General features: G+C 45.4%; 1 protein-coding gene across 1 annotated transcript; it reads left to right on the top strand.

Moving 5' to 3' along the window:
* The first annotated feature begins 1,229 nt into the window (after positions 1 to 1,229).
* rad9b (RAD9 checkpoint clamp component B) lies at positions 1,230 to 26,740 on the top strand. Its single transcript, XM_068054975.1, has 8 exons — positions 1,230 to 1,315; positions 3,526 to 3,596; positions 4,652 to 4,804; positions 23,264 to 23,378; positions 25,150 to 25,249; positions 26,017 to 26,123; positions 26,288 to 26,394; positions 26,721 to 26,740. Exons 1-8 carry the CDS (start codon positions 1,282 to 1,284, stop codon positions 26,730 to 26,732), a joined length of 699 nt encoding a protein of 232 aa, XP_067911076.1. The 5' UTR covers positions 1,230 to 1,281; the 3' UTR covers positions 26,733 to 26,740.
* Positions 26,741 to 27,341: the final 601 nt, after the last annotated feature.

The raw sequence follows: 27,341 nt of genomic DNA, 5'->3' as shown, positions 1-27,341 counted from the left end.
GGAGGAGGGGAGGGAGGAGAGGAGGGGAGGGGCGAAATTGGAGGAGAGGAGGGGAGGGGCGAAATTGGAGGAGGGGAGGGGAGGGGAGGGGCGAAATTGGAGGAGGGGAGGGGAGGGGAGGGGCGAAATTGGAGGAGGGGAGGGGAGGGGAGGGGCGAAATTGGAGGGGAGGGGAGGGGCGAAATTGGAGGAGGGGAGGGGCGAAATTGGAGGAGGGGAGGGGCGAAATTGGAGGGGAGGGGCGAAATTGGAGGAGGGGAGGGGAGGGGCGAAATTGGAGGAGGGGAGGGGAGAAATTGGAGGGGAGAAATTGGAGGGGCGAAATTGGAGGGGGAGGGGCGAAATTGGAGGGGGAGGGGCGAAATTGGAGGAGGGGAGGGGAGGGGAGGGGCGAAATTGGAGGAGGGGAGGGGAGGGGAGGGGCGAAATTGGAGGAGGGGAGGGGAGGGGAGGGGCGAAATTGGAGGAGGGGAGGGGCGAAATTGGAGGAGGGGAGGGGAGGGGAGGGGCGAAATTGGAGGAGGGGAGGGGAGGGGAGGGGAGGGGCGAAATTGGAGGAGGGGAGGGGAGGGGAGGGGCGAAATTGGAGGAGGGGAGGGGAGGGGCGAAATTGGAGGAGGGGAGGGGAGGGGAGGGGAGGGGCGAAATTGGAGGAGGGGAGGGGAGGGGAGGGGCGAAATTGGAGGAGGGGAGGGGAGGGGAGGGGCAAATTGGAGGAGGGGAGGGGAGGGGAGGGGCGAAATTGGAGGAGGGGAGGGGAGGGGAGGGGAGGGGCGAAATTGGAGGAGGGGAGGGGAGGGGAGGGGCGAAATTGGAGGAGGGGAGGGGAGGGGAGGGGCGAAATTGGAGGAGGGGAGGGGAGGGGAGGGGAGGGGAGGGGCGAAATTGGAGGAGGGGAGGGGAGGGGAGGGGAGGGGCGAAATTGGAGGAGGGGAGGGGAGGGGAGGGGCGAAATTGGAGGAGGGGAGGGGAGGGGCGAAATTGGAGGAGGGGAGGGGAGGGGCGAAATTGGAGGAGGGGAGGGGAGGGGCGAAATTGGAGGGGGAGGGGAGGGGCGAAAGTGGCGCCAAACGAGCTCGTGCAGGTGTAAGCGGCTGCGTCTTGTTGACTACCTTCATGGTTCAGAAAGCATTGTTAATTGTTTCACAGGGAAAAAATACTTTATTGCGTTCTTTGAAACTTAATTTTGCCGACTTGCCTGTTAAATTTAATGTTTGTATTGGGTGAAACGAGAACAGGGCAGTTGACGTGGTGCTGGTGTGAAAAATACCTGAAGACACGATGAAGTGCATTATACCTGGAAGTAACGTGAGAGGTAGTTTACAAAACATGAACAGTTACTGAACTAATATATATGTATAATTAGCGCAAATAATTTATTTCCGTTTGGGATGGTTATCGAGGATAATACATTTCGGAACAGGTTAAGCAGTTCACATATAGCAGTTTGGATTTGAAAATAATTTGATTTTGTTTCGACGTTATCTTTGCTTTCCTCTGATTTTTTTGCATCAGTCGTAATTTGAACAAGATGCGTGTCATGTCTGTCCCTCTAAATCTGATATCTCAGGATTCACGAACATTACATTTTGTTAAAATAGGATTTCCATCGTTTTTAATCCGCTTGCGGCTTCTTCACTGTTAATGGCCATATCTTAAGATTTTTCTTTTTCCTCTTGCTCTTCCACACTTTTATTGTTTAAAATCTGGCATATGTGACAGAATTGTACAGTCTGAAGTGCCAAGCCTGCTATACTCTCAGCACTCCATGAACTGCTTTGCCTGTGCTGGGACGAGGGAGCAGTACTTCAGGACATGCGCGATGCCAATATCATCACCCTCTATAAAAACAAAGGTGACTGCGGTGACTGCAACAACTACCGTGGAATCTCCCTGCTCAGCATAGTGGGGAAAGTCTTTGTTCGAGTCTCTTTAAACAGGCTCCAGAAGCTGGCCGAGCGCGTCTACCCTGAGGCATAGTGTGGCTTTCGTGCAGAGAGATGTTCTCCCTTCATCAGATAGAGGAGAAATGCCACGAACAACAGATGCCCCTCCACGTTGCTTTCATTGATCTCACCAAAGCCTTTGACCTCGTCAGCAGACGTGGTCTCTTCAGCCTACTAGAAAAGATCGGATGTCCACCAAAGCTACTAAGTATCATCACCTCATTCCATGACAATATGAAAGGCACAATTCAGCATAGCGGCACCTCATCAGACCCCTTTCCTATCCTGAGTGGCGTGAAACAGGGCTGTGTTCTCGCACCCACACTGTTTGGGATTTTCTTCTCCCTGCTACTCTCACATGCGTTCAAGTCTTGAGAAGGAATTTTCCTCCACACGATCAGGGGGCAGATCACCAGTAACCTGTCTCTCGATGCAGAAATCAACAAGTGCATGGGAAAGGCTTCCACTGCGATGTCCAGACTGGCCAAGAGAGTGTGAGAAAATGGCGCACTGACACGGAACACAAAAGTCTGAGTGTATCAAGTACCTGTGTCCTCAGTACCTTGCTCTACGGCAGCGAGGCCTGGGCAATGTATGTCTGCCAAGAGCGACGTCTCAATTCATTCCATCTTCGCTGCCTCCGGAGAATCCTTGGCATCAGGTGGCAGGATCTCCAACACAGAAGTCCTTGAGGCGGCCAACGTGCCCAGCTTATACACACTACTGAGTCAGCGGCGCTTGAGATGGCTTGGCCATGTGAGCCACATGGAAGATGGCAGGATCCCCAAAGACACATTGTACAGCAAGCTCGCCACTGGTATCAGACCCATCGGCCGTCCATGTCTCCGCTTTAAAGACGTCTGCAAACACAACATGAAGTCCTGTGACATTGATCACAAGTCGTGGGAGTCAGTTGCCAGCGATCGCCAGAGCTGGCGGGCAGCCATAAAGGCGGGGCTAAAGTGTGGCGAGTCGAAGAGACTTAGCAGTTGGCAGGAAAAAAGACAGAAGCGCAAGGGGAGAGCCAACTGTGTAACAGCCCCGACAAACATTTTTTTCTGCAGCATCTGTGGAAGAGTCTGTCACTCTAATATTGGCCTTTATAGCCACTCCAGCGCTGCTCCACAAACCACTGACCACCTCCAGACGCTTAGCATTGTCTCCGGAGACAAGGAGGCCAAAGAAGAAGGAGAAGAAAGTAACTTTGGCCGAATACTTTTGGTGGTCTTTTCCATCATTTATAATATGCCTAGCCAAGAGGCGAACAAGGAATGTACTTTAAGATCAGCTGGTAGTTGTGATAATTGATTTTTCCTTCGTGTGAACGCATCCTGCTGTTCCTTCAGATTAGTGTCTCTTCAGGATGTCATAATTGAGATTGGAAAAGTAGGAAATCTGAAATAGAAACGTAGTGCTGGAAATACTCAGCAGGTCAGGCATCATCTGTGGAGAAGAACACAGAGTTAATGTTCCAGGTTGATGACCTTTTGTCAGAATGTAAGAAATTGAAACTCTTAGTCTATTTTAAGTAATGCATAATTGTAAAAGATGGTATGACTCTGATATTTGTACTTTACAGTATTTGGAAAGGCAATACATGCCCTATCCCGAGTTGGTGATGAGTTATGGCTTGATGCTTTAGAGAAAGGGGTAAGTCCTTAGCAATTCCTTTGTGACATTGAAGGGTCGACTTCAACCTTATCCACTTGGGAGAGACCAGGCAGGCAACTAAATTTTCACGAGTCTTAGTTGCTGAGGTCTTGCTCCTTTCTCGCAGGTTCTGAGCTTTGACCTGCTCTTCTGAGCTGAAAACCAGTGGGATCCTTCTTTAAATCTGGTGATGACATCATCGGGTACCCGACTACTATTTCACCCAGAGGCCTACATGGGGAAGCCATTGCGACTTTCTTGCCAGACCAGATTAATGTGTAGAGGAGTCCGAGCCAGAATAGGCCAAGTTTAAATAAACTTCATTTGACTTTTCTTCTGGGACCAGGTGGAAAAGAAGTGCTTTCTGGACCCCACAAAGAAGGCTTAGGACTCCACTGACTGAAATCCTCCCTCCCTGATTGAGGCCCTCTCGAACCCTCTTCCAGCGATTGCCCAGAGTGCTGGACTGTCCATTTGGTCTTTGACAATGGCTTCCTGCTGCTTAACAGTTCATTCCTGACTGTTGATCCTTGGCTGGTTTCAGGTGGGAACCTGTCTGGGATTACGTCAATGAGGCCTGCGAGTTAACATTTCCCAGGCCTCACACTGGCGAGTGAGGGATTCCTGCAAAATGTACATTTATAACTTTAGGATGAGGACAGGATATTGCTCAGCTTCAATGTTTGCCCGTAATAACATTCAAACATTCACTGTTTAAGATTATACAAGGAGAATGGCTACTTGTATTAAAGTACCAAAAGGTAGCTGCGACCTGTGGAACTCTACCATGAGTCAGGAGTTTCAGGAGAGAAGAGGAGATTAAAGTTATTTTTTTTAAAAACTAGAACAATAAGGTATTTCCTCCAAAAGAAAGGCTTCCCTTCAATATTGAAGAATCAAATTGTGGAATGGGGAATTCCTTTAAAATTTTATACACTGGCCAAAATGACAGCATGAATCTCTTGAAATATTGGAATTGTTTTCTAAACATGATTTGAAGTTTTTTAGTTGTACTTCACATTACGATTGATATTTATCGTTTCCTTTCTTCGCAGCTTGCTTTGAGATCAGTTAATTCTTCTGGGTCAGCGTATGCTTGCTTCTTGTTCTCTCCACTCTTCTTCCTGCTTTACAGCAGGGGGAACAGGCATCAGCAAGACACTTGTGAGGTTGAAAGTGTACCCCTCAACTGTAAGATGGCAATTAAGGTATAGTTTGTTCAGGAGCTACAGGCTGAAACATTGGACAACACTGGATAGTATTTCTGTTGAAAATGTATTAGTGCAGTGTGTGTGTAAAAAATTTATTCGAGTTATGTCAGTTGGTACACTGCATAACAACAGTATGTTATTCATGTTAATATTGGCATCTTTTATATTTTCTCCAGCCTTAGCTCCAACTTTATTTTTTCTGCATCCATCCATCTTAAGAAGATAAGGAATAGGAGCAGGAGTAGGCCATGCGGTCGCTCGAGCCTGCTTTGCCATCAATAAGATCGTGGCTCATCTTTTACATAAACTCTACTTTCCCATATTTCTTGATTCATTTAGAGTGCAAAAATCTGTTGATCTCAGTATTGAATGTACTGAACAGCTGAACATCCACAACCCTCTGGGTTAGAGAGTTCAAAGATTCACAACCCTCTGAGTGAAGACATTTCTCCTCATCTTAGTCCTAAATGGCTGACCCCTTATCCTGAGACTATGACCCCAGTTCAAGATTTCCCAGCCAGGGAAAATCGCCTCTCAGCATCTACCTTATCAAGCTCTCTAAGAATTTTATACATTTCAATCAGATTCTCTGATTCTTGAAGTATTCTTATTCTGAGAGACAGGATAAACTGTCACTTAGAAAGGGCATAGATTAATCAAGGATAGTCAGCATGGATTTGTTCAGGGAAGATCTTGCCTGACCAACTTGATGGAATTTTTTGAAGAAATAACAAGGAAGATAGATGAGGGTAGTGCAGTTGATGTGGTCTACATGAATTTTAGCAAGGCTTTTGACAAGGTCCCACATGGCAGACTGGTTTAAAAAAATAAAATCCCATGGGATTCAGGGAAATGCAGCAAGGTGGATACAAAATTGGCTCAGTGGCAGGAAACAAAAGGTAATTGTTGACGGGTGTTTTTGCGACTGGAGGGCTGTTTCCAGTGGCGTTCCGCAGGGCTCAGTACTGGGTCCCCAGCTTTTTGTGATCTATATCAACGATTTGCATGTAAATGTGCGGGGCATGATCAAGATGTTTGCAGACAACACAAAGATTAGCCGTGTGTTAGAAAGCGAGGAGGATAGCTGTATGCTGCAGGAAGATATTGATGGTCTGGTCAGATGGGCAGAAAAGTGGCAAATGGAATTCAACCCGGAGAAGGCAAAGGAATACACAATTAATGGGAAAATACTGAGAGGAGTAAATGTCCACAGATACCTGAAGGTAGCAGGACAGATCGATAAGGTGGTTAAGGTATATGGAATCCTTTCCTTTATTAGCCGATGTATAGAATATAAGAGCAAGAAGGTTATGCTGGAATTGTATAAATCATTGGTTAGGCTGCAACTTGAGTACTGTGTGCAGTTCTGGTGACCTCATTACAGAAGGATGTAATTGCGCTGGAGAGGGTACAGAGGAGATTTACGAGGATGTTGCCGGGACTGGAAAAATGCAGCTATGAGGAAAGATTGGATAGGCTGGGATTGTTTTCCTTGGAACAGAGAAGGCTGAGGGGAGATCTGATTGACATGTATAAAATTTTAAGGGACCTGGATAGAGTGGCGGCGAAGGGCCTATTTACCTTCGCAGAGAGGTCAGTGACTACGGGGCATAGATTTAAAGTGATTGGTAGAAATATTAGAGGGGCGATGAGGAAAAGTTTTTTCACCTAGAGGGTGGTGGGAGTCTGGAACTCACTGTCTGAAAGGGCAGTTGAGGCAGAAACCCTCAAATCATTCAAAAGGAGTCTGGATATGCACCTTAAGTGCCGTAATCTGCAGGGCTATGGACCAAATGCTGGAAGGTAGGATTCGAATGGGTGGAAAGTTTTTCGGCTGGCACAGACACGATGGGCCAAGTGGCCTCTTTCTGTGTCATAAACTTTCTATGATTCTTCTAAACTCTGGAGAATATAGGCCCATTCTTATAGAATCATAGCATTGTACTGCACAGAAGGACACCATTTAGCCCATCATGCCTGTGCCAGTTATTTGAACCATGAAAACTGTTGTTAAAAAAAAAAAGTTTCAGTAACAACCACTATATTTGCATTTCAAAAATGTTTTAAAATACACATTACAGGTATTTCCCATTGAGAAGAAAGTGCACAAAAAATGTGTTGTGTTACCTAAATCCTCTTCGTAATCTGAAATGGTTTCCCTGCAGTGTTGATCTGAAACTGTTAACAATTATCTGTTAAAAAGATGGTTTTCATAAAATGCTCACCCCATTCGTTTTGCAAATAGCTCCAATTTTTGTAAACTACTATTTTCCACGTCTTTTTTTAGAACTGGTACACAATATCCTCCACATAAGGGAATGGATGAGATGACGCTTCTAGACCTTTGCTATTACGGCTTCATTTACTGCCCATTAGGAAATTTGCAGAGTAGCTTTGGATAGGGTTTGAAACTTAACATTTTAATTTTTCCATCCTCCTGATCCACCCTCAGCAGCTCTTCCTGGTGGCACAGTATCTACCCTTGGCAAATTTGAGCACAGACTTGTATTCCATCAACTTGAACTCTGCTGCCAGAAAGGCTCAAATGGAAGAAAGAACTTGTTTTTATATAGTGCCTTATCATACCCTCAAGATGTCCAAAAGTGCTTCATAAATAAAGAATTACCTTTGAGACACAGTCAAGTTGTTATGGAGAAAGGATTTGCAATAAGAATTATTGACTCCACCAATGTAGAATAGTTGATTCATGCAGATCATTCCAGGAAAGTTCAAGTTTTGATCTCGAGTCATTACTGTATCAGCAAAGAGCTGCTGCAATTGACCTCACTTCCTTTTGGGCAAAGTGGGTGAAAGTAGGTCCAAGCGCCTGGATCTATCGACGCCAGCGACAAATGTATAAATGTAAACACCAGTTAAGAGTGGTATTGGGTTTGCCTCCCAGAATAGAATGGCCTGCTGATGCTCACAGTCAGAGCTCAGGTGAATAATGGCCACTTGAGCGAGGTACCTGTGGAAACACACCCTTGATTCTGTTGAATCTCCTTTTTGGAAACCCCTCTCATCCCAGGGATCAATCTATTGAACCTATGTTTGTACCCTCTCTAAGTTAAGTATGTCCTTGGGTAAGGTGCTGTAGTTTTGGTCTCACCCAAACCCGGTACAATTGCAGCAAAACATCCTTACTGTTGTACTCCAAACCCCTTGCAGTAAAGGCCTTCCTAATTGCTGTATTGATCTGTTACCTTTCAGTAATTCACAAATAAGGACACCCAAATCCCTCTGTATTCCAATGTTTACTAGTCTCTCTCCTTTTGAAAATATTAAACTTTTCCATTCTTGCTACCAAAGTGAATAATTTCACACTTCTGCATATTATGCTCCATCTGCCACCTTCTTGCCCAATCAATTAATCGATCTATATCTCCTTGCAGCTTCTTTATGTCCTTCTCACAGCTTACTGTTCAAGCAGCTCTGTATTGTCAGCAAATTTGGATATATTACACTCAGTCCCCTCAATTAATGCAAGTCTTTATTGTATAGATTGTAAATAGCTGAGGCCCAAGCACTAAACTTTGCAGTACTCCACTAGTTACACCCTGCCATCCTGAATATTATTTGTTTATTCTTACTCTATTTTCTGTCCGTTAACCAATCCTCAATCTATACTTAAATAAAAATAGAAAATACTGGAAATACTCTGCAGGTTTGGCAGCATTTGTGGAGAGAAAAACAGAGCTAACGGGCAGAATTTTCAGGTCCTGCCGGGGGTGGGAACGGAGGTGGGAGGTGGAAATACTGGTGCCAGCCGACGTGCAGGTTTCCCAATGCTGTTGCTGGTACCGCGTTTCCTCAGGGCGGGTGGCGGACGGTAGAGGCCTGCTTAAGGTCGGGAAAAAGAACCCGAATGAACCACAGTGGACCCGACCCGGCTCGAGTCCCTCCGATTTTACCTGAGCCCGACCCGAACCCCCCACTACTCTGCCCGACCCGACCATCATTTTACTTGCCTTCCCAATGGGAAGCTCCACCGAGCTGCAGCACATGCGCGATGACGTCGTAGTGACATCATCGCGCACTGCATAGACTCAGTTTCGACCCAAACTCCCAGCTCAGATAAGTTTTTATAATTTCAATACTTACCAGCAGAGCACTTCGCGTGTGTGTCTGGCCTGACCTGACCCAACCCGGACTCTACCCGACCCAAGCCCGAAAGTCGGGTCCCATCGGGTTCGGGTCGGGTAGCAGGCCTCTAGCGGACAGCCCTGGAATCCTGCCCGATCCATTAACAACGGCAATTAATGTTAAAGAGCTCACTGAGAGCACATTAAGGGGCATGTTCTAATTTTGATGGGGACACACGGACTGCATGCGCAGTCTGGGGCAGACCAGGTGCATGGAGGCGGACACATAGCGGGAAGCGAGTCATGGCTGGTCCAGTGTATTAGGTGGGCCCCATGAAAAGGTGAACGGCGCAGAGGGGATTTGACCATTGGCACAGAGGTGCCATCAGGTCAGTGCCGGTTGTAGGGAGAGTGGGCAGTAAGTACTGGGGCATTGGATAGGGTTGTCATCTCCTGGCATTGCATAAGAGCAGGGGGCAAAGCTTCCAGTACACAAGTGGGGGGCCACCTGAGCACAAGGAAGGCAGCAGAACACATCACCTGCCCTGCCATCCTGATTGTGTTTTAAATAACTAATTAATTATTTTCTTAATTTTTTAAATTAATGCTTCTCCTCACCAGCACTTACTGTACTAGTTTAAACCTTGGTAATACAATAAACCTTATCGCTTAAAAATAAAACATAACCGTAGATTCACCAGCTTGTTACAGAATTACAGAACTGTTCCAGTTCAGAAGGAGGCCATTTGGCCCATTGTGTCTGCACCGGCTCTCCGAAAGAGCAATTAACTTAGTGCTATTCCCCTGCCTTCTCCCAGTAATCCTGCATGTTCTTCCTTTTCATATAACAATCTAATTCCCTTTTGAATGCTTCAATTAAACCTGCCTCCACCACACCCTCAGGCAGTGCATTCCAGACCTTAGCCAATTGCAATGTGAAAAAGTTTTTCCTCATGTCGCTTTTGCTTCTCTTACCCTTTACTTCAAATCTGTACCCTCTCGTTCTCGATCCTTTCATGAGTGGGAACAGTTTCTCCCTATTTGCTCTGTCCAGACCCCTCATGATTTTGAACACCTCTATCAAATCATCTCTCAACTGGCTCTTCTCCAAGGAAAACAGTCCTAACTTCTCCAATCTATCTTCATAACTAAAGTTCCTCATCCCTGGAACCATTCTTGTGAATCTTTTCTGTACTGTCTCCAATGCCCTCACATCTTTTCTAAAGTGCGGCGCGCAGAACTGGACACAATACTTCAGCTGAGGCCGATCCTCTCCTGAGTCTTATATAAGTTCAACATAACTTCCTTGCCCTTGTACTCTATGCCCCTATTAATAAAGCCCAGAATACTGTATGCTTTATTAACCGCTCTCTCAACCTGTCCTCCCATTCTCAGTGACTTATGCACATATACACCCAGGTCCCTCTGCTCCTGCACTTCTCTTACTTGCCTTCTGCTTGTGTGTCTTAATTAATTATAAGGTAGCTACTTAAGTTTTAGTTTACATTTTTCTAATTTGCAGCTATTTACACATGCACCCTAATAGCAGTGTACTTACCTAGCAATTTACAAACACTAACAGCAGTTACTCACCAACCAATCCCCTTACAGCTTTTCTGTAATGTCACTGTTTGATTTTTTTTCCCCTCCCCCCCCCCCCACCACCAAACTCAGTCAGCTCATGCCGACTCCTGAAGCTGGTAGTGCTCCCACGCAGGTCCGGATCCTCTCTGCTCCCTGAAGGTAGGTGCAGACCCTGGGCTCCACTCTCTATTTATCCTCTCCTGATGTTAGATGCACCCATACAGGTATGGTTCCTCTCCACTCCCTGAAGGTAGGACATGACTTGACTTTTCTCTTCAGACGTATAGATTTACTCTTACCTGAACCCTCCCTCCCCCTTCTTCGTTAAAAGCTCTATCTACCACTCTAGTTATTCAATTCAACAGGACACTAGCTCTCAGCCCAGTTTAAGTGGTGTCCTTCCTAACGGAGGAGTTCCCTCCTTCCCTAGTACTGATGGCAGTGCTGCATAAATTAAAACTCCTGCCTCCCACATCATGCTTTCAGTCATGCTGTTAAACTTCTAATCTCTTTGTCCCATTGCCAGTTGCGTGTCGCTTAGGTCGTAATGCAGAGATTATTACCTTTTGACATTCTGCTTTTTAATTTGTATCCTAGCTCCTCAAACACCCTAAGCAGAACCTCATTGCTAGTTTTACATATGTCATTAGTTCCTATGTGGATCACAACCACAGGATCCTTTCCCTCCAAATTTTCCTCCAGCTATGGAGGAGACATCATTAACCCTGGCACTGGGCAGCCAACACAGCCTTCAGGACTTAATGTCGGGACTGCAGAGTCCAGTATCTAACCCCCCACCCCCGACAAGACTATCACTGACAACGATCACATTCCGCTTTGCTTTCCCCACTTGAATGGCCTCCTGTACCAGAGTGCCATGGTCAATTTGCTCATCCTCCCTGCAGTTTTGTTCTGATGCACACCAGTAGCAAGTATCTTGCGTCTGTAGGACAATGGCAAATGCTGAGGCTTCTCTACCATTGCATCTGATCTCTTATCTGCCTGACTTGCAACCATATTCTCCTGTCCCTGACCACTAATCAAATATAAACCACTATCTAACCTAAGGGGTGTGACTGCCTCCTGGGTCAAAATGTCCAGATAACACTCTCCCTCCTTGATGCGTTGCAAAGTCTGCACCTCAGATTCCAGCTCAACAACTCTGAGCCTAAGTTCCTTGAGATGCAGCCATTTACTGCAGATATGGTTGCTTGGGATCTTGCTGCTCTTCACAAAGCTGCCGATACAGCAACCTCCTGCACTGCCATCTCTATCTAAACATGTTTTATATTTTTAATCAACTGAAGTGTTCTGTAATTAATTCCACTTGGTTTGTTTTTAGTTTATTTTTAAACTAATTAATTTAACTAGTTTAAATTATAAATTTAGTAAGATATTAGTTAAAGGTTCATAGTTCTTAGTTTACTCCAGTCCCTAGCTTAGAGAGCAAAAGGAAAGTGCTACTCACGAATCAGTCACCAACCTGCTATCTTGCGAATTCGCTGGGTCCAGGAGTTGTTTACCCTAGCTGAGTGGACGCTACTGGAAAACCTCATGTTTCTGAAACTCAATTTAGGTATCTTAGATCTGCATTTTTGGTTTTTACCTTATCTTAGTCTGTATTTATTCATAAGTAGTTTGTTTTAAGGGTTTTATTTTCACACACTAACTCGCACCAAGTGGTAAAACACCGACAAAATTTTAAATACTGCCTCAAGCTTAAACAAACCACTGGAAGACAAAAATAATCACCTCCTTCCCCCTCTGCACCAAATTGCACTATTTACCAAATTTTCAACTTCCCACTCTGTTCACGATCCACTCAGTTAACATTGAAATCTGTGGTTAGGCTCTATGGTGGAGGGCAGAATGGTCAACATTTGAACTTTTTGATAGCTGGGATTAACACTGCTTTTTGAAGGACTTCCAGAAGATGAGCTTGAAGAAATCTGTTTCTGGCCTGATTTACCTGAGTTGATGCACAGAGAATAGAATCAGACCGAGCTCTAATGGTCTGGATTTGTTTAATGTGCTACTTTATACAAGATGTCAGAGTCCAGTTGACTTGACTTGTGTTGTTCAACATTAGTATGTAACTGTCAGCTCTATTGATGAAGTATGGTATTGGCTGAAGCAGTTTATTTTCTAAGAAATTTCTGGGGCTGAATTTGATAGCCCCCTGAAACTGGGTGTGGGGATTTTGATGCGTGATTAACCCAAACCGTTGACTGCAATGTGGGCAGCACACCAACTTCTTGCAGCCTGCTGATTTACACGATTGCAGCATTCAGCCAGTGCTGACCACACAGTTGATTGGCTGGATGTCTGACCAGGGGGCCAATATTGTGAGTGGCTAGTATCAGTTAAAACTAACTTGCACCTCTTAAAGGGGAGGTGCATTGTTGCTGGAGCAGGTGTTGGCAGAATTGTGGGAGTTGAAACTGACCTGGAAAAGATAGAAGAATGGTATAACATGCAAGAGAGTGGGCTCCAAGATTTTTGGACACTGCCCTGAAAGCCTTGTTGGAGGAGGTTTAAAGGAGGAAAGATGTCCTGTATCTGCAGGGGGCCAGAAGGCCCTCCTGACACATGCTCAGGATATTAATGACAGGAGTCAAGCTCACGAGAAGTGCAGTGATGAAAATACAGGGACAAACTAAAGAGTTATGAAAAATTAGAACAATTTTAATAGACTAGTACATTTGCAGTCAACAAAATGGAGGGCAAGTTACATGATCCATACCACCTCCTGCATGAAAATACACACCCATGTCGACTAGAACTAAAACCAATTAACCCAGTCTATTTGGAAATAAGACAGCTTATTACACATGGATGTGAGCTATACACAAAACCAGTTTAAAACAAAGACACTCAGACTCTACAGCTCCAGCTATACTTCACCACAATACAGTATGAAAAGCCCTCATATTATCAAAATGGGGCCATCAAAAGCTATTGTATAGCCCATCAGGAACTTAAAACTAAAGTCATATGAGCAAAACTAACATTTATGAGTTCACCTTTAAAAGTAATCATTTTGAAGAACAAGGAGTCTTTCCAGTTAAGTCATCAACATCAATCTGGCCTCTCCAACCATACAGTCAACATCGAAAGCCATCTTGAATTCCAGCACAAGGCTGAGAGAGAGACCAGTTCTAGTTAACACCATTGAAACCTGCTGAGACAAGTTGAAAGCCAACTGCATCAGAGAAAAGAGAGTGCCTTTGAAACAACTCCTCCACCTGTGAAAACGGAACTAAGAAATCAGCACTGTCTCCAAACTGAAGTGAACCGCCAGAAGTCTTCAATCCAGCAAATACAAGACAACCAGCAAACAGGCCTGCAACTTTAAAACTCACCTTCTGAGAAGATCCTACAGGTGTTCCTTAAACGACAGACATTTACACCTTGAACTCATGACACTTCTTACCCTTTATCTTCTATCTATCTCGTCTAGTGTGTGCATGTGAGTGAATGTGTGCTTGGGTGGTGTTGCGATTGTTTTGAATGATGAATATTGTTCAATAAATATTTAATCTTCTGTTTTAAACATATGAGAAAACCTGTCATTGTATGTTGATTTGGCCAGGAAAACATAGGTGCTGAAACATTAATTTAAACAAAAACACTGTCTGTGGTCATTTGGGAGGAGAACAGTGAAAACCAGCCATGCCATCACCCACCTGTCCATAACACCCGGAAGGTCTAGGAGCAGTTGTGCAAGAAGTCCACTGATCTCACACAAGTGGCTAAGGTCTGTGAATGCATCTTCAAATGCCTTATCCCACCAAATGTACCACTAGCCTCAGACACTGCTCAATTCACAATAGCACCATCACTCTCAGCAATATTGTGTATTAATCAGGACTTGGGGAGCTGACATTTCTCTGCTCTGCTGCACCATCACACACTTGGCACTGCTGCGAGCCTCACACCCACATTTCACAGCTTGGCACATGCTGCCAGCTATTCAGCCATGACAGCCACATCACCCAAACAGAAATTGCAAAACTGACACACTTCCCTCTCTCTTGCAGGGCAAGGTTACGCACAACTGGAGGCAGAAGGAGCTAAATGGAAGGTGACAGGCAGCCCTGGGACATTTGACCCCCATGGAATAGAAGCCATTATTGGATCATTCATTTCTGAAGCCATGGCCAGCGGAGGTACTGAAACCACAGAAGTCAAGCCAATTGGATTCTGACATCTTGTATAAAGTCTTCTGCAGATGAGCAACTCGATGGAGCAGCCTACAGAAGGAATACTCATGGATATGCACAGTGAAATGCTTGGTGCATTGGGAAGTCTGCCAGAAAGCCTGCAAGCAATGTCAAGAAGCATTGAGGTGTTCAAAAGCAACTTGGTAAAGGGTGTTGCACAGAGCTTGAAGCGCATCCTTTCCAGCATGGAAATGGAAGCCAACTTCATGAGCACTCTTGTGGACCCAGCCATGGTACAGCATCTGATGGCTAATGTTACAGCTTCTGTTCTTCTTTATTCGTTCATTTGATGTGGGCATCGTTGGCTAGGCCAGCATTTATTGCCCATCCCTAATTGCCCTTGAGAAGGTGGTGGTGAGCTACCTTCTTGAACCACTGCAGTCCTTGCAGTGTTGTTAGGAAGGGAGTTCCAGGATTTTGACCCAGCGACAGTGAAGGAACGGAAATATAGTTCCAAGTCAGGATGGTGTGTGACTTGGAGGGGAATTTGCATGTGGTGGTGTTCCCATGCATCTGCTGCCCTTGTCCTTCTAGGTGGTAGAAGTCGCATGGTTGGAAGGCGCTGTCGAAGGAGCCTTGGTGCGTTGCTGCAGTACATCTTGTAGATGGTACACACTGCTGCCACTGTGCATCGATGGTGGAGGGAGTGAATGGCACCCATCCACAAACAATCAAGTGGGCTACTTTGTCCTGGATGGTGTCGAGCTTCTTGAGTATTGTTGGAGCTTCACCTATCCAGGCAAGTGGAGCGTATTCCATCACACTCCTGACATGTGCCTGTTGATGGTGGACAGGCATTGGGGAAACTGGAGGTGAGTTACTCGCTGCAGGATTCCTAGCCTCTGACCTGCTCTTGTGGCCACAGCGTTTATGTGGCTGGTCCAGTTCAGTTTCTGGTCATTGGTAACCCCCAGGATGTTGTTGGTGGGGGAATTCAGTGATGGTAATGCCATTGAACATCAAGGAGAAATGGTTAGATTCTCTCGTTTGATATGGTCATTGCCTGGCACTTATGTGATGCAAATGTAACTTGCCACTTATCAGCCCAAGCCTGAATGTTGTCCACGATTTGCTGCATGTGGACACGGACTGCTTCAGTATCTAAGGAGTCGTGAATGGTGCTGAACATTGTGCAATCATCAGTGCACATCCCCATTTCTGACCACCTGGTGGAGGGAAGGCCATTGATGAAGCAGCTGAAGATGGTTGGGCCTGGGACACTACCGTGAGGCACTCCTGCAGTGATGTCCTGGGGCTAAGATGATTGACCTCCAACAACCACAACCATCTTCCTTTGTGCTCGGTATGACTCCAAGGAATGGAGAGTTTTTCCCAATTCCCATCGACTCCAAATTTGTTAGGGCTCCTTGATGCCATACTCGGTCAAATGCTGCCTTGATGTCAAGGGCGCTCTTCGTCCCCTCACCTCTGGAGTTCAGCTTTTTGTCCATGTTTGGACCAAGGCTGTAATGAGGTCAGGAGCTGAGTGGCCCTTGCTGAACTCAAACTGTGCGTCAGTGAGCAGGTTATTGCTGAGCAAGTGCCGCTTGATAGCACTGTCGATGACCCCTTCCATTGCTTTGCTGATGATTGAGAGTATACTGATCGGGCGGTAATTGGCTGGGTTGGATTTGTCCTGCTTTTTGTGGACAGGACATACCTGGGCAATCTTCCACATTGCTGGGTAGATGCCAATGTTGTAGCTGTACTGGAACAGCTTGGCTAGGGGCACGGTTAGCTCTGGAGCACAAGTCTTCAGTACTATTGCCGGAATGTTGTCGGGCCTTTGCAGTATCCAGTGCCTTCAGCTGTTTCTTGATATCACTGAAGTGAATTGGATTGGCTGAAGACTGGTATCTGTGATGCTGGGGACCTCAGGAGGAGGCAGAGATGGATCATCCACTCGGCACATTTGGCTGAAGATGGATGCAAATGCTTCAGCCTTGTTGTTTGCATGCATTTGTTAGGCTCTGCCATCATTGAGGATGAGGATATTCGTGGAGCTCCTCCTCCAGTCAGTTGTTTAATTGTCCATCATCATTCATGACTGGATGTGGCAGGACTGCAGAGCTTAGATCTGATTCATCGGTTGTGGGATTGCTGAGCCCTGTCTATCACATGCTGCTTTCACTGCTTGGCATTTAAGCTGTCCTGTATTGTAGCTTCACCAGGCAGACACTTCATTTTGAGGTATGCCTGGTGCTGCTCCTGGCATGCCCTGCTGCACTCTTCATTGAACCAGGGTTGGTCCCCCAGCTTGATGGTAATGGTAGAGTGGGGATATGCCGCACTATGTGGTTGAGTACAGTTCTGCTGCTGCTGATGGCCCACAGTGCTTCATGGATGCCCAGTTTTGCATTACTAGATCTGTTCCAAATTTATCCCATTTAGCATGGTGGTAGTGCCACACAACATGATGGAGGGTATCCTCCATGTGAAGACGGGACTTTGTCTCCACAAGACTGTGCGGTGGTCACTTCTACCATTATTGTCATGGACAGATACATCTGCAACAGGTAGATTGGTGAGGACAAGGTCAAGTAGGTTTTTCCCTCTTATTGGCTGCCTCACCACCTGCCGCAGACTCTGTCTCGCAGCTATGTCCTTTAGGACTAGGCCAGCTTGGTCAGTAGTGGTGCTACTGAGCCACTCTTGGTGATGGACACTGAAGTTCCCCACCCAGAGTACATTCTGTGCCCTTGCTACCCTCAGTGCTTCTTCCAATTGGTGTTCAAATGGAGAAGCACTGATTCATTAGCTGAGGTAGGGGAAGGAGGGGAATGGTAGGTGGTAATCATCAGGAGGTTTCCTTGCCCATGTTTGACCTGATGCCATGAGACCTCATGAGGTCCAGAGTCAATATTGAAGACTCCCAGAGCAACTCCCTCCTAACTGTATATCATTGTCAGTAAGGTATGATTATGTGAGTGTGACTGTCGGGCTGTTGCTTGACTTGTCTGTTGGCCAACTCACCCAATTTTGTCACTAAGTCCCCAGATGTTAGTAAGGAGGACTTTGCAGGGTTGACAGGGCTGTGTCTTGTTCTCGTTTCCAGTGCCTAGGTTGATGCCAGGTGGTCTGTCCGGTTTCATGCCTTTTCTTAGACGTCGTAGCAGTTTGATACAACTGAGTGGCTTGCTAGGCCATTTCAGAGGGCATTTAAGAGTCAACCACATTGCTGGGGGTCTGGAGTCACATGTAGGCCAGACCAGATAAGGATGGCAGATTTCCTTCCCTAAAAGACATTAGTGAACCAGATGGGTTTTTTACAACAATCGACAATGGATTCATGGTCACCATTAGGCTAGCTTTTAATTCTAGATTTATTAATTAAATTCAAATTTCACCATCTGCCATGGTGGGATTTGAACCCATGGGCTGGATTTTACTCTCCCCCAGGCGTCGGGTTTCGTGGCGGGTGGGGGCCTGAAGCTGGCTCCGGATGAGGCCTGCCATGGACCTCTACGCCGTGAGGGCCCAGCCCGATCCTCCTGGCGGCGGCAGCGAGGCTCTGGAGCAGCCCCCTCTGCTGCTGGGTGACAGGACCACAATTAACATGTACAAATGAGTAAAGTTATTAAATTTAAATAGACTTGCCTGCGACCTTGAGGGCCCGCCGCGATCTTTGGCGCGGTGGTCGGCACTTTTGCATCTTCAGATTCCTGTCTGGGGAAACACAGTGCCACACTGGTGGGGAGGGGGAAGGAGGTAGGTTTGTCAGTGAGGGCGGGGATGGGGTCAAATGTACATAATGGGTGTAGGGGATGGTGGGAAGAGTTGAACCTTAAACTTGGTGCAGTTTGTGGGGTGGGAAGGTCAGATGTAAAAAGTAAGTGTTTTGGTGGGGGGAAAGTTATTGTAATTATTATTGTTGCGGTGGGAAAGGGGCATTAGAAATTTATTTATTTAATTTTCGGGGGTAGGACTTTAAAAATTTAAATTGGGCGGCAGGGCTGATTGGTCTTTAAAAATGGCGCCAGCACCTGCGCACGGGCAGCTGACGCCATTGCCAGGCACAGATAGCCCGCCCCATCCATGAGATTGGAGGAGGTGCGGGCCGCTCCAGATATTTAAATGAGATTGTGGCGGCTCTTCCGCCATTTTTGAGCGAACTCTTAATATTCAGCCCCATGTCCCCAAAACATTAGACTGGGCCTCTGGATTACTAATCCAGCGACATTACTACTACGCCACTGCCTTCCCTCTTTGTGCTGCAGTGGAAGCTCAAGCTTCTGTCAAGTAAAGTCAGACTGCTGCCATGCAACATCAGACTGCTACCATGGAAGCTCACCTTGCTGCCATCTAGGTGGATACCAGTGTTGAAAGGGGCTTGTAGGTTGTCCCAGCAGTCCAGCATTCTGTCTTCCAACAAATTACTAGGATTGCTAAGGCATCACCCCGGGGGAGTACAAGTGACTCCATGGAGCATGAATCTGCTGTCCTATCTCGGGAAGATGGCATTCGTCCTTCAACCCCTGCCGCTGCTGTTGCCTGTTATCCAGCCAGCACAGACATCTTCCTCCGATGCCGAGATGGTGCAGTGTGCAGCTGGGCCTTCTAGGCCCAGAACTGCTCACGTAGGTCCTCCAGTGCCATCTGCAGTCCCCTCCACTGAAAGTCAGCAGCCTTCCACTAGCCATGTTGCAGCCACAGTGGTGGCACTGTAGGAGCTCTAGGGCAACCAAAAGCATATGGAAGCCAAGCACTAAGGAAATGTATACGGATGATTAGTTGACTTTTATATGCAATATGGAGTGATTTAATTTATAAATTTGGTTTTTAACGTTTATTTTCGTCTTGTAGCCGAGTGGACTCTGGTCATCGACAGTAGTAAGTTAAGGTGTGGTACTGTTGGTGAATGGGGAATTGGGATTGCAGTTACTGTTATTGCACTTGGCTGAGTTCTTCACAGATAGCCAGGCTGGAACGGGGCTGTCCAGGTTGCCCAGTACCTGTCCTTCTCTTTCTCTGCAACCCTTCCCGCCCCGACCACCAGCCACCCGCCCCCCCCCCCCCCCCCCCACCCCCCACCAAAACCAAAAATCCTCTTCCTCATGCTTCTCCTGAGCTACTCCTCTCATAGCTAGTATACCAAGGACTGTCCCCTCATGATGGCAAGATTGCACAGTGTGCAACAGACCACGAGGAATCTTGACACCTGCTGTGCCAAGTACTGGAAAGCTCCTCCAGTGTGTTCCAGGCAGCGGGCTTGTTGTTTTAGCATGGCAGTGGTTTGCTCCATCACATTTCATATGGCAATATGGCATTCATTGAATACATGCTGCACACTTGTGCCCTGGAGTCATCAACCCTGTGGTCAGCAGATAGCCTTTGTTGCCCAAAAGCCACACTTTGGTTTGCTGTGGTGTCTCAAAGGCAGGTTGCATAGCAGACTGCTGCAGATTGAAGGCATCATGACCTAGTGCCTGGATATTGGGCATTGATCTTCATGATACTGTGCCTATGGTTACATGGTAGCTGGGCGTTGGAGTGGAATCCTTTTTGGTTGTGGTATGGGGCAGAGATGCGTCTGTCAACCAATGTGTGTGCAGTAAATAGCCGCCTGAACCATGGGGAAGCCTGCAATTCTCGTGAAACAAACTGCAAGAAATTGCAAACATCTCTGACTCCAGCCTGCAAGGGGCCAGATACATAAAAGTTCATCGACATGATCAACTTCACAGCTTCTGGTAATGGGGCCTTAGCCCTGTTGTGTACTTGTGGCTGTAGTAGGTGGCAGATTTTAGTGAAGAGTCTTTACTGAAGTGCAGATGTCGCACATATTGTTCCTCCCTGTTGTCTGGGTCAGGGAATTGATCCCTAAATGCCTCAGCTGGATTTGGCCTCCTGCTGATTGAGCCCTCTTCTCCCCTTCCTTTTCCTGTCTCTTCCAACAACCAATTCTGCTCTACTTGGCCTCTGTTTATTCCCCAGTCATGCTATATTCCAAGGGGAATGGCTACTAGTGCACCCATGTCTGAGAGCAACTGGTTTGTGCAGAAGCTTTGAGCACTTGTCATACCACTCCCTGTAGAATTTGAAAACTTTGAACAACTACAGAAAGCACCAAATGCTTGTAGAATGGAAGGGACAGCCAGAAGAAATCAACCAGTAATTAACCGTTAAGTAGTTGATGATCCATTTTAAATAGGCATGGTAGGGGGTCCTTTCTGCTGCTGTGCAAGGTTAAGATAGGGTGTTAGTTGGACCATTAAGCTCCATGATCTGTTTGTTCTGCATATTTCTGGCGGCCGTTTACTGCATGCCCACGCCCTCACCAGTATGGCATCCAGCATGACTTGTCCCAAACGCACCAAAAGACACCTGAAGTGCTTGAACAATGGGTACCAAGGGTCTGAATTTCACATCGTTTGTGCTTTTAACATTTAGAAATTTTTCCCCTATTTTTGTGTTTTCAAACTTGACATCTTAGTGGATTGAATTCCAAAGTCTAACAATAAGATTTTTAATAAAAAAGCATATTTATGCCAGACTGGTCATTACAAATTCTGTTCCTGTGGAACTTATTTAGTAACCTGAAACCTTCTAAAACATTGAGTGAGATGGTTTGTGTTACAGGCTACTTGGATTGGTTGGTAGGAACCATACTTGTTACTGGTTATGATGCTTTTAACAATTTGCAGTCTTATTCCTCACATGCTGAATGTTGTGGTAATGCAAATGCTCCATCTACAATAGGAGCTGACAATTGATTACCTTACTGTCACCAGTGTCTAGTTAGTCTTAATGGTATCACTGGAACTTGAGATTGTGACCTGCTTGTTAATGACAAACATTCGTCGTGTGTATCACTGGATTGGTTGGTTGGTTGAAGTAGATATCTGCGACTTATATCACTGGACCACTTAGCTGGCAGACTCTGGTAAAAGGGAGGGAGGAACTTAAAACAATCACAGTCTTGAGGAAAAAGATACTGGGAAAACTATTAGAACTAAAGACTGACAAGTCTCCTGGACCTGATGGTTTGCATCCTAGGGTCTGAAAAGAAGTGGCTGCAGAGATAGTCGATACATTGGTTGTGATCTTGCAAAATTCCCTCGGTTCTGGAAAGGTCCCAGCAGATTGGAAAATCGCAAATGTAACACCTCTATTCAAGAAAGGAGCAAGACAGAAAACGGGAAACTATAGGCCAGTTAGCCTAACATTTGTCAAAGGGAAAATCCTAGAATCCATTATTAAGGAAGTAGTAGCAGGACATTTAGAAAATCATAATACAGTCAGGCAGAGCCAACATGGTTTTGTGAAAGGGAAATTGTGTTTGACTAATTTATTAGAGTTCTTTGAGGAAATAACAAGCAAGGTGGATAAAGGGGAACCTGCGGATGTGGTGTACTTGGATTTCCAAAAATTCGCTAAGGTGCTACATTAAAAGCTTCTACACAAAATAAGAGCTCATGGTGTAGCGGGTAACATATTAGCATGGATAGAGGATTGGTTAGCTAAAAGGATGCAGAGAGTTGGGATAAATGGGTCATTTTTGGGTTGGCAAGCTGTTACTAGTGGAGTGCCACAGGGATCCGTGCAGGGGCCTCAACTATTTACTATCTATATTAATGACTTGGATGAAGGGACCAAATGTATGGTAGCTAAATTTTCTGATGACACAAAGATGGGTAGGAAAGTAAGCTATCAAGAGGACATAAAGAGTCTACAAAGGGATTTAGATAGGTTAAGTGAGTGGGCAAAAATTCGGCAGATGGAGTATAATGTAGGAAAATGTGAACTTGTCCACTTTGGCACAAGAATAGAAAAGCAGTATATTTGAATGGAGAGAGACTGCAGAACTCTAAGGTACAGAGGAATCTGGGTGTCCTGGTACATGAATCACAAAAAGTTGGTATGCTGGTACAGCAAGTGATTAGGAAGGCAAATGGAATGTTGTCATTTATTGCAAGGGGAATCGAGTATAAAAGCAGGGAAGTGTGCTACAGCTGTAGAGGGCCTTAGTTGGACAGCATCTGGAGTACTGTGTACAGTTTTGGTCTCCTTACTTAAGGAAGGATATAATTGCATTGAAAGCAGTTCAGAGAAGATTCACTGGACTGATTCCTGGGATGAAGGGGTTATCTTATGAGGAAAGGTTGGGCCTATACTCATTGGAGTTTAGAAGAATGAGAGGTGATCTTACTGAAACATATAACATCCTGAGGGGACTTGCCAGGGGGAATGCTGAGAGGATGCTTCCCCCTGTGGGGGAGTCTAGAACTAGGGGACACAATTTAAAAATTAAGGGTCTCCCATTTAAGACTGAGATAAAGAGAATTTTTTTTCCTCTCCGGGTCATTTGTCTGTGGAGTTCTCTTCCCCAGAAAGCAGTGGAGGCTGGGATATTGAATATTTTCAAGGCTGAGTTAAATTTTTGATCTACAAGGGAATCAAGAGTTATGGGGGACAGACAGGAAAGTGGAGTTGAGGCCACAATCGGATCATGATCTTATCGAATGGCGGAGCATGCTTGAGGGGCTAAATGGCCTACTCCTGCTCCTAATTGTGGTGTTGTGTTCTTGACTTTCTTGTCTAGCCAGCTTCATTATTATTTTTTTCAGTATGTTCTTCCTATGTTTCGCTGCCTAACTACATTAGAGAGGAATGTGGAGAAATGCAAAATTTATGTGAATTCACAGGACTGTCGTGTTGTTTTTCAATTCTGCTGCAAGCACGGTAGGAAAATAGTTTCTTAAGTCTATCAAATGATTTTACTCCTAACCAGCTCTCTGGTTTTAGCGGGGAGAATGTGGCATTAATGATTGAAGAATGTACGGCGATTATGTGTTAGGTTTATATGCAACTTTTCTTTCTTGAACTATTCCCTATTGTTCCCTGGTAGCCAATTTGTGTGTAGCAAGGTCCCCAAAACACCACTGAGTTAAATGACAATATGATCTTCTCGAAGATGACGTTGGTTGAGGGATAAACATTAGTCAAAAAAGCATGATAACTCTGTTTAACATCTTATCCAAAAGGTGGACAGTGCAGCACTCCCTCAGTAATACACTGAAATATCAGGCTAGATTATGTACTCAGATCTCTGGAGCAGTGCCTAAACTTCTGACCTTCTGACTACACTTCACAAATGGTCATAAAAATGAAACCTCATGGGATACAGGGGAATGTGGCAGGTTGGATCCAAAATTGGCTCGGTGGGAGGAAACAAAGGGTAGTAGTCAACTGTTGGTTTTGTGAATGGAAAGCTGTTTCTGGTGGCGTTCTACAGGGCTCAGTGTTGGGTCCCTTGTTGTTTGTGGTAAATATTAACGATTTAGACTTAAATATGGGAGGCGTGATTGGGAAATTTGACTCAAAAATTGGCCGTGTAGTTGATAGCGAAGCGGATAGCTGTAGAATCCAGAACGATATCAATGGTTTGGTGGAGTGGGCAGAAAAGTGTAAATGGAATTCAATCCAGAGAAGTGTGAGGTAATGTATTTGGGGAGGGCCAACAAAGCAAGGGAATACACAATATATGGGATGATATTGAGAGGGGTATAAGAAGTGAGACCTTGGAGTACATGTCCTCAGGTCCCTGAAGGTGGCCGGACAGGTAGATAGAGTGGTGAAGAAGGCATATGGAATGCTTTCCTTTATTGGCTGAGATATGGAATACAAAAGCAGGGATGTAATGCTGGAACTGTATAACACACTGGTTAGGCCACAGCTGGAGTATTGCGTACAGTTCTGGTCACCACATTACAGGAAGGACATAATTGCTTTGGAGAGTACAGAGGAGATTTACAAGAATGTTGCCAGGGCTTGAAAGTTGCAGGTATGAGGAAAGATTGGATCGGCCAGGGTTGTTTTCGTTAGAACATAGGAGGCTGAGGGGTGACTTAATTGAGGTGTGTACAAAGTTATGAGGGGCCTAGATAGCGTAGACAGGAAGGACCTGTTTCCCCTAGCAGAGAGGTCAATTACCAGAGTGCACATTTAATGTGATTGGTAGAAGGATTAGAGGAGACAAGAGGATAAACTTTTTCACCCAGAGGGTGGTGGGTGTCTGGAATTCACTGCCAGGAACGGTAGTGGAGGCAGAAACCCTCAACTCATTTAAAAGGTACCTGGACATGCGCCTGAAGTGCTGTAACCAGCAAGGCTATGGACCAGATGTTGGAAGGTGGGATTAGATTGGGCAGCTAGTTTTTTTTGGCACGGGCAGACACGATGGGCTGAATGGCCTCCTTCTGTGCAATAATTTTTCTATAGTTCTAAATACTTCATTGGCTATGAAAGGCTTTAGGATATTCAAGGGTCATGAAAGATGCTTTGTAATTGCAGATCCTTTAACACTCCTAGAGATAACAGGACAGCACTGTGCTACATAGTCTCTTAGAATGTGTCAAAGTTTCAGAGAATGGCATCAAGAATGCCATTGATGCATTATTTTTTCCCTCTGGTTTTCATTGCAAATCACTTTCCATTTTACTACTTCTTACAGGAATTACTAAAGCTCACAATCTGGCATTTCAGGAGTGTGAGTCTCTTCAGGCTGTCTTTTCAAAGCGCTTGAGCCCAAATGTATTGAGATCCCAGGCAAGGTAGGGGGAATCGTGCACTTAGTCCAGTGGGACTACACTGGTGTATCATGACGATATCTTACCTTGAGACAAAAACAGACAATGCTGACTAGATCTGTTGAAGGATAACATCTGAAACATTAACTTATCTGTTCTCTCTTTAGATAATGAATGGCCTCTGAGTGTTTTCAGCACTTTATTTAGAGAGACAGCACTGAAACAGGCCCTTTGGCCCACCGAGTCTGTGCCGACCAACAACCACCCATTTATACTAATCCTACAGTAATCCCATATTCCCTACCACCTACCTACACTAGGGGCAATTTACCTATCAACCTGCAAGTCTTTGGCTGTGGGAGAAAACCGGAGCACCCGGCGAAATCCCACGCGGTCACAGGGAGAACTTGCAAACTCCGCACAGGTAGCACCCAGAATCGAACCCGGGTCCCTGGAGCTGTGAGGCTGCAGTGCTAACCACTGCGCCACTGTGAATTTCAGATTTGTAGCATTTGCAGTTTTTTGTTGTTTATCTTAAGTTGGGGCCAAGTTCCTCCTTTCACCAAAAATATAAGAGTGTCACCCTTTATTCGCTAATTATGAAACACTAAAGCAATCTGGGAATGCATGGTCTTGAAAACAACAGCGATGCTGTTGAAAATTTGTGAGAGCTACAGGAATATGGGAACACTATTGGAAGAAGAATAAAATAAGGGTGAGAACATATCTTGAGAAGCAATAGGCATTTTTTGAAACTAAATGATAAGGTGTGTGATTGAATTTTCTTAAAGGCTTTTGGCTGATATAGCCATTCATTTTCCAATGTCTCAAGAGGAAGTTACTTTGATTGTGACTCCTATGAAAGCTTTCTTCAAGAGTTATGTAGATGAAGGAAAAGGCAAGTCAATTTAAATTGTTTGTCGTTGCTATGCAAAATGAATAAAGAGTTTAACTTATCCACATTAAGAGATGAAAGCCTTTTAATTCTGTCCTTTTATTATGTTACCTTTTCACAAACTCAAGGTTTTTAATTTACTATATACTTTTCTTGTTAATATACAGATTTCACAAAGGTAATGCAAACCGAAGTGAGCTTAAAACCCAACGAGTTTGAATACCTTCAGGTTGGAGTTGACTCTGAGATTACGTTTTGCTTGAAGGAGCTGAGAGTACGGAAATTTATATTATTATGGTAGATTGATGTTTCTTGTGCTGTGTTACAGAATTATAAAAAAATATTTTCAGCCAATTGATACCAAAGTGCAGACTAGTTTTGTGCATGTCTGAAGTGCTGATTTAGTTTAGTAATATATATGAAATTTATATTTTATCCCACTTTTTCATTGGACGATTTGTCTTGTGACCGCAAAGGCACTTTTCAGGTGTAAACCAGGTGTAGTGCTGACAAATTTATCTGCGTGGCGGCTCTGTGCCCCATTTACATATGTGTTCAGGCTGCTACTAAGTGTGTCGGACCCTTTTTTATGCATCCCAGGCAGCTACCTAAAACAGGAGTTTTAGAACGCATGCAATTAATGATGGATCTAATGCCTGTTTAAGGACCATATGGAAATTTGTTTCCAAGGAGTGGAGCAGATGCTTGGGATTCTTCAGCGGCAAAGGGTAAGATTTAACTTAAAGTTTTCAGCTTTCCTGTGGAGCAAAGAGGAGCAGGAGTTCTCCCCTGACTCTACAGCCCTCCTCTCTGAAGCTCCCACCCTCCCATGTAATCTTCAGGCCACTGCTGGTGAGGCCAGGTGCCTGACATTCATTCTCTTCAAATGCAAAGTTGCCTGTAGAGGTGCAATAAACACCAGCAGCTTGCTTAAAAAATGTGAATAAGGCCCGAGGGCCTGTTTTGGTCTTTGACTTGGATCTCCTGGTTGTGGTGCAGCTGTCAGCACGCTACTGGTTGTGGGCCCAAAACAGGCCATAACCAATTTTCACCCCATTATCTTTTTACCTGCTGGGACATTCACCTGGTGCTTCTCACAGTGCTGTAGCATTTGAGGAACCGGGAACTCAAGTGGAGAAGCGAAAAGTTGCATCTGCTCAGCAGGTCTGGCAGCACCTGTGGAGAGAGAAACAGTTAACGTTTCAGATTGATGACCTTTCT

The sequence above is a fragment of the Heterodontus francisci genome, chromosome 23 (assembly GCF_036365525.1).
Source record: "Heterodontus francisci isolate sHetFra1 chromosome 23, sHetFra1.hap1, whole genome shotgun sequence".
Lineage (NCBI taxonomy): Eukaryota > Metazoa > Chordata > Chondrichthyes > Heterodontiformes > Heterodontidae > Heterodontus > Heterodontus francisci.
The sequence above is the reverse complement of the archived record's forward strand: the minus strand, read 5'-3'. Positions and strand labels throughout refer to the sequence as shown.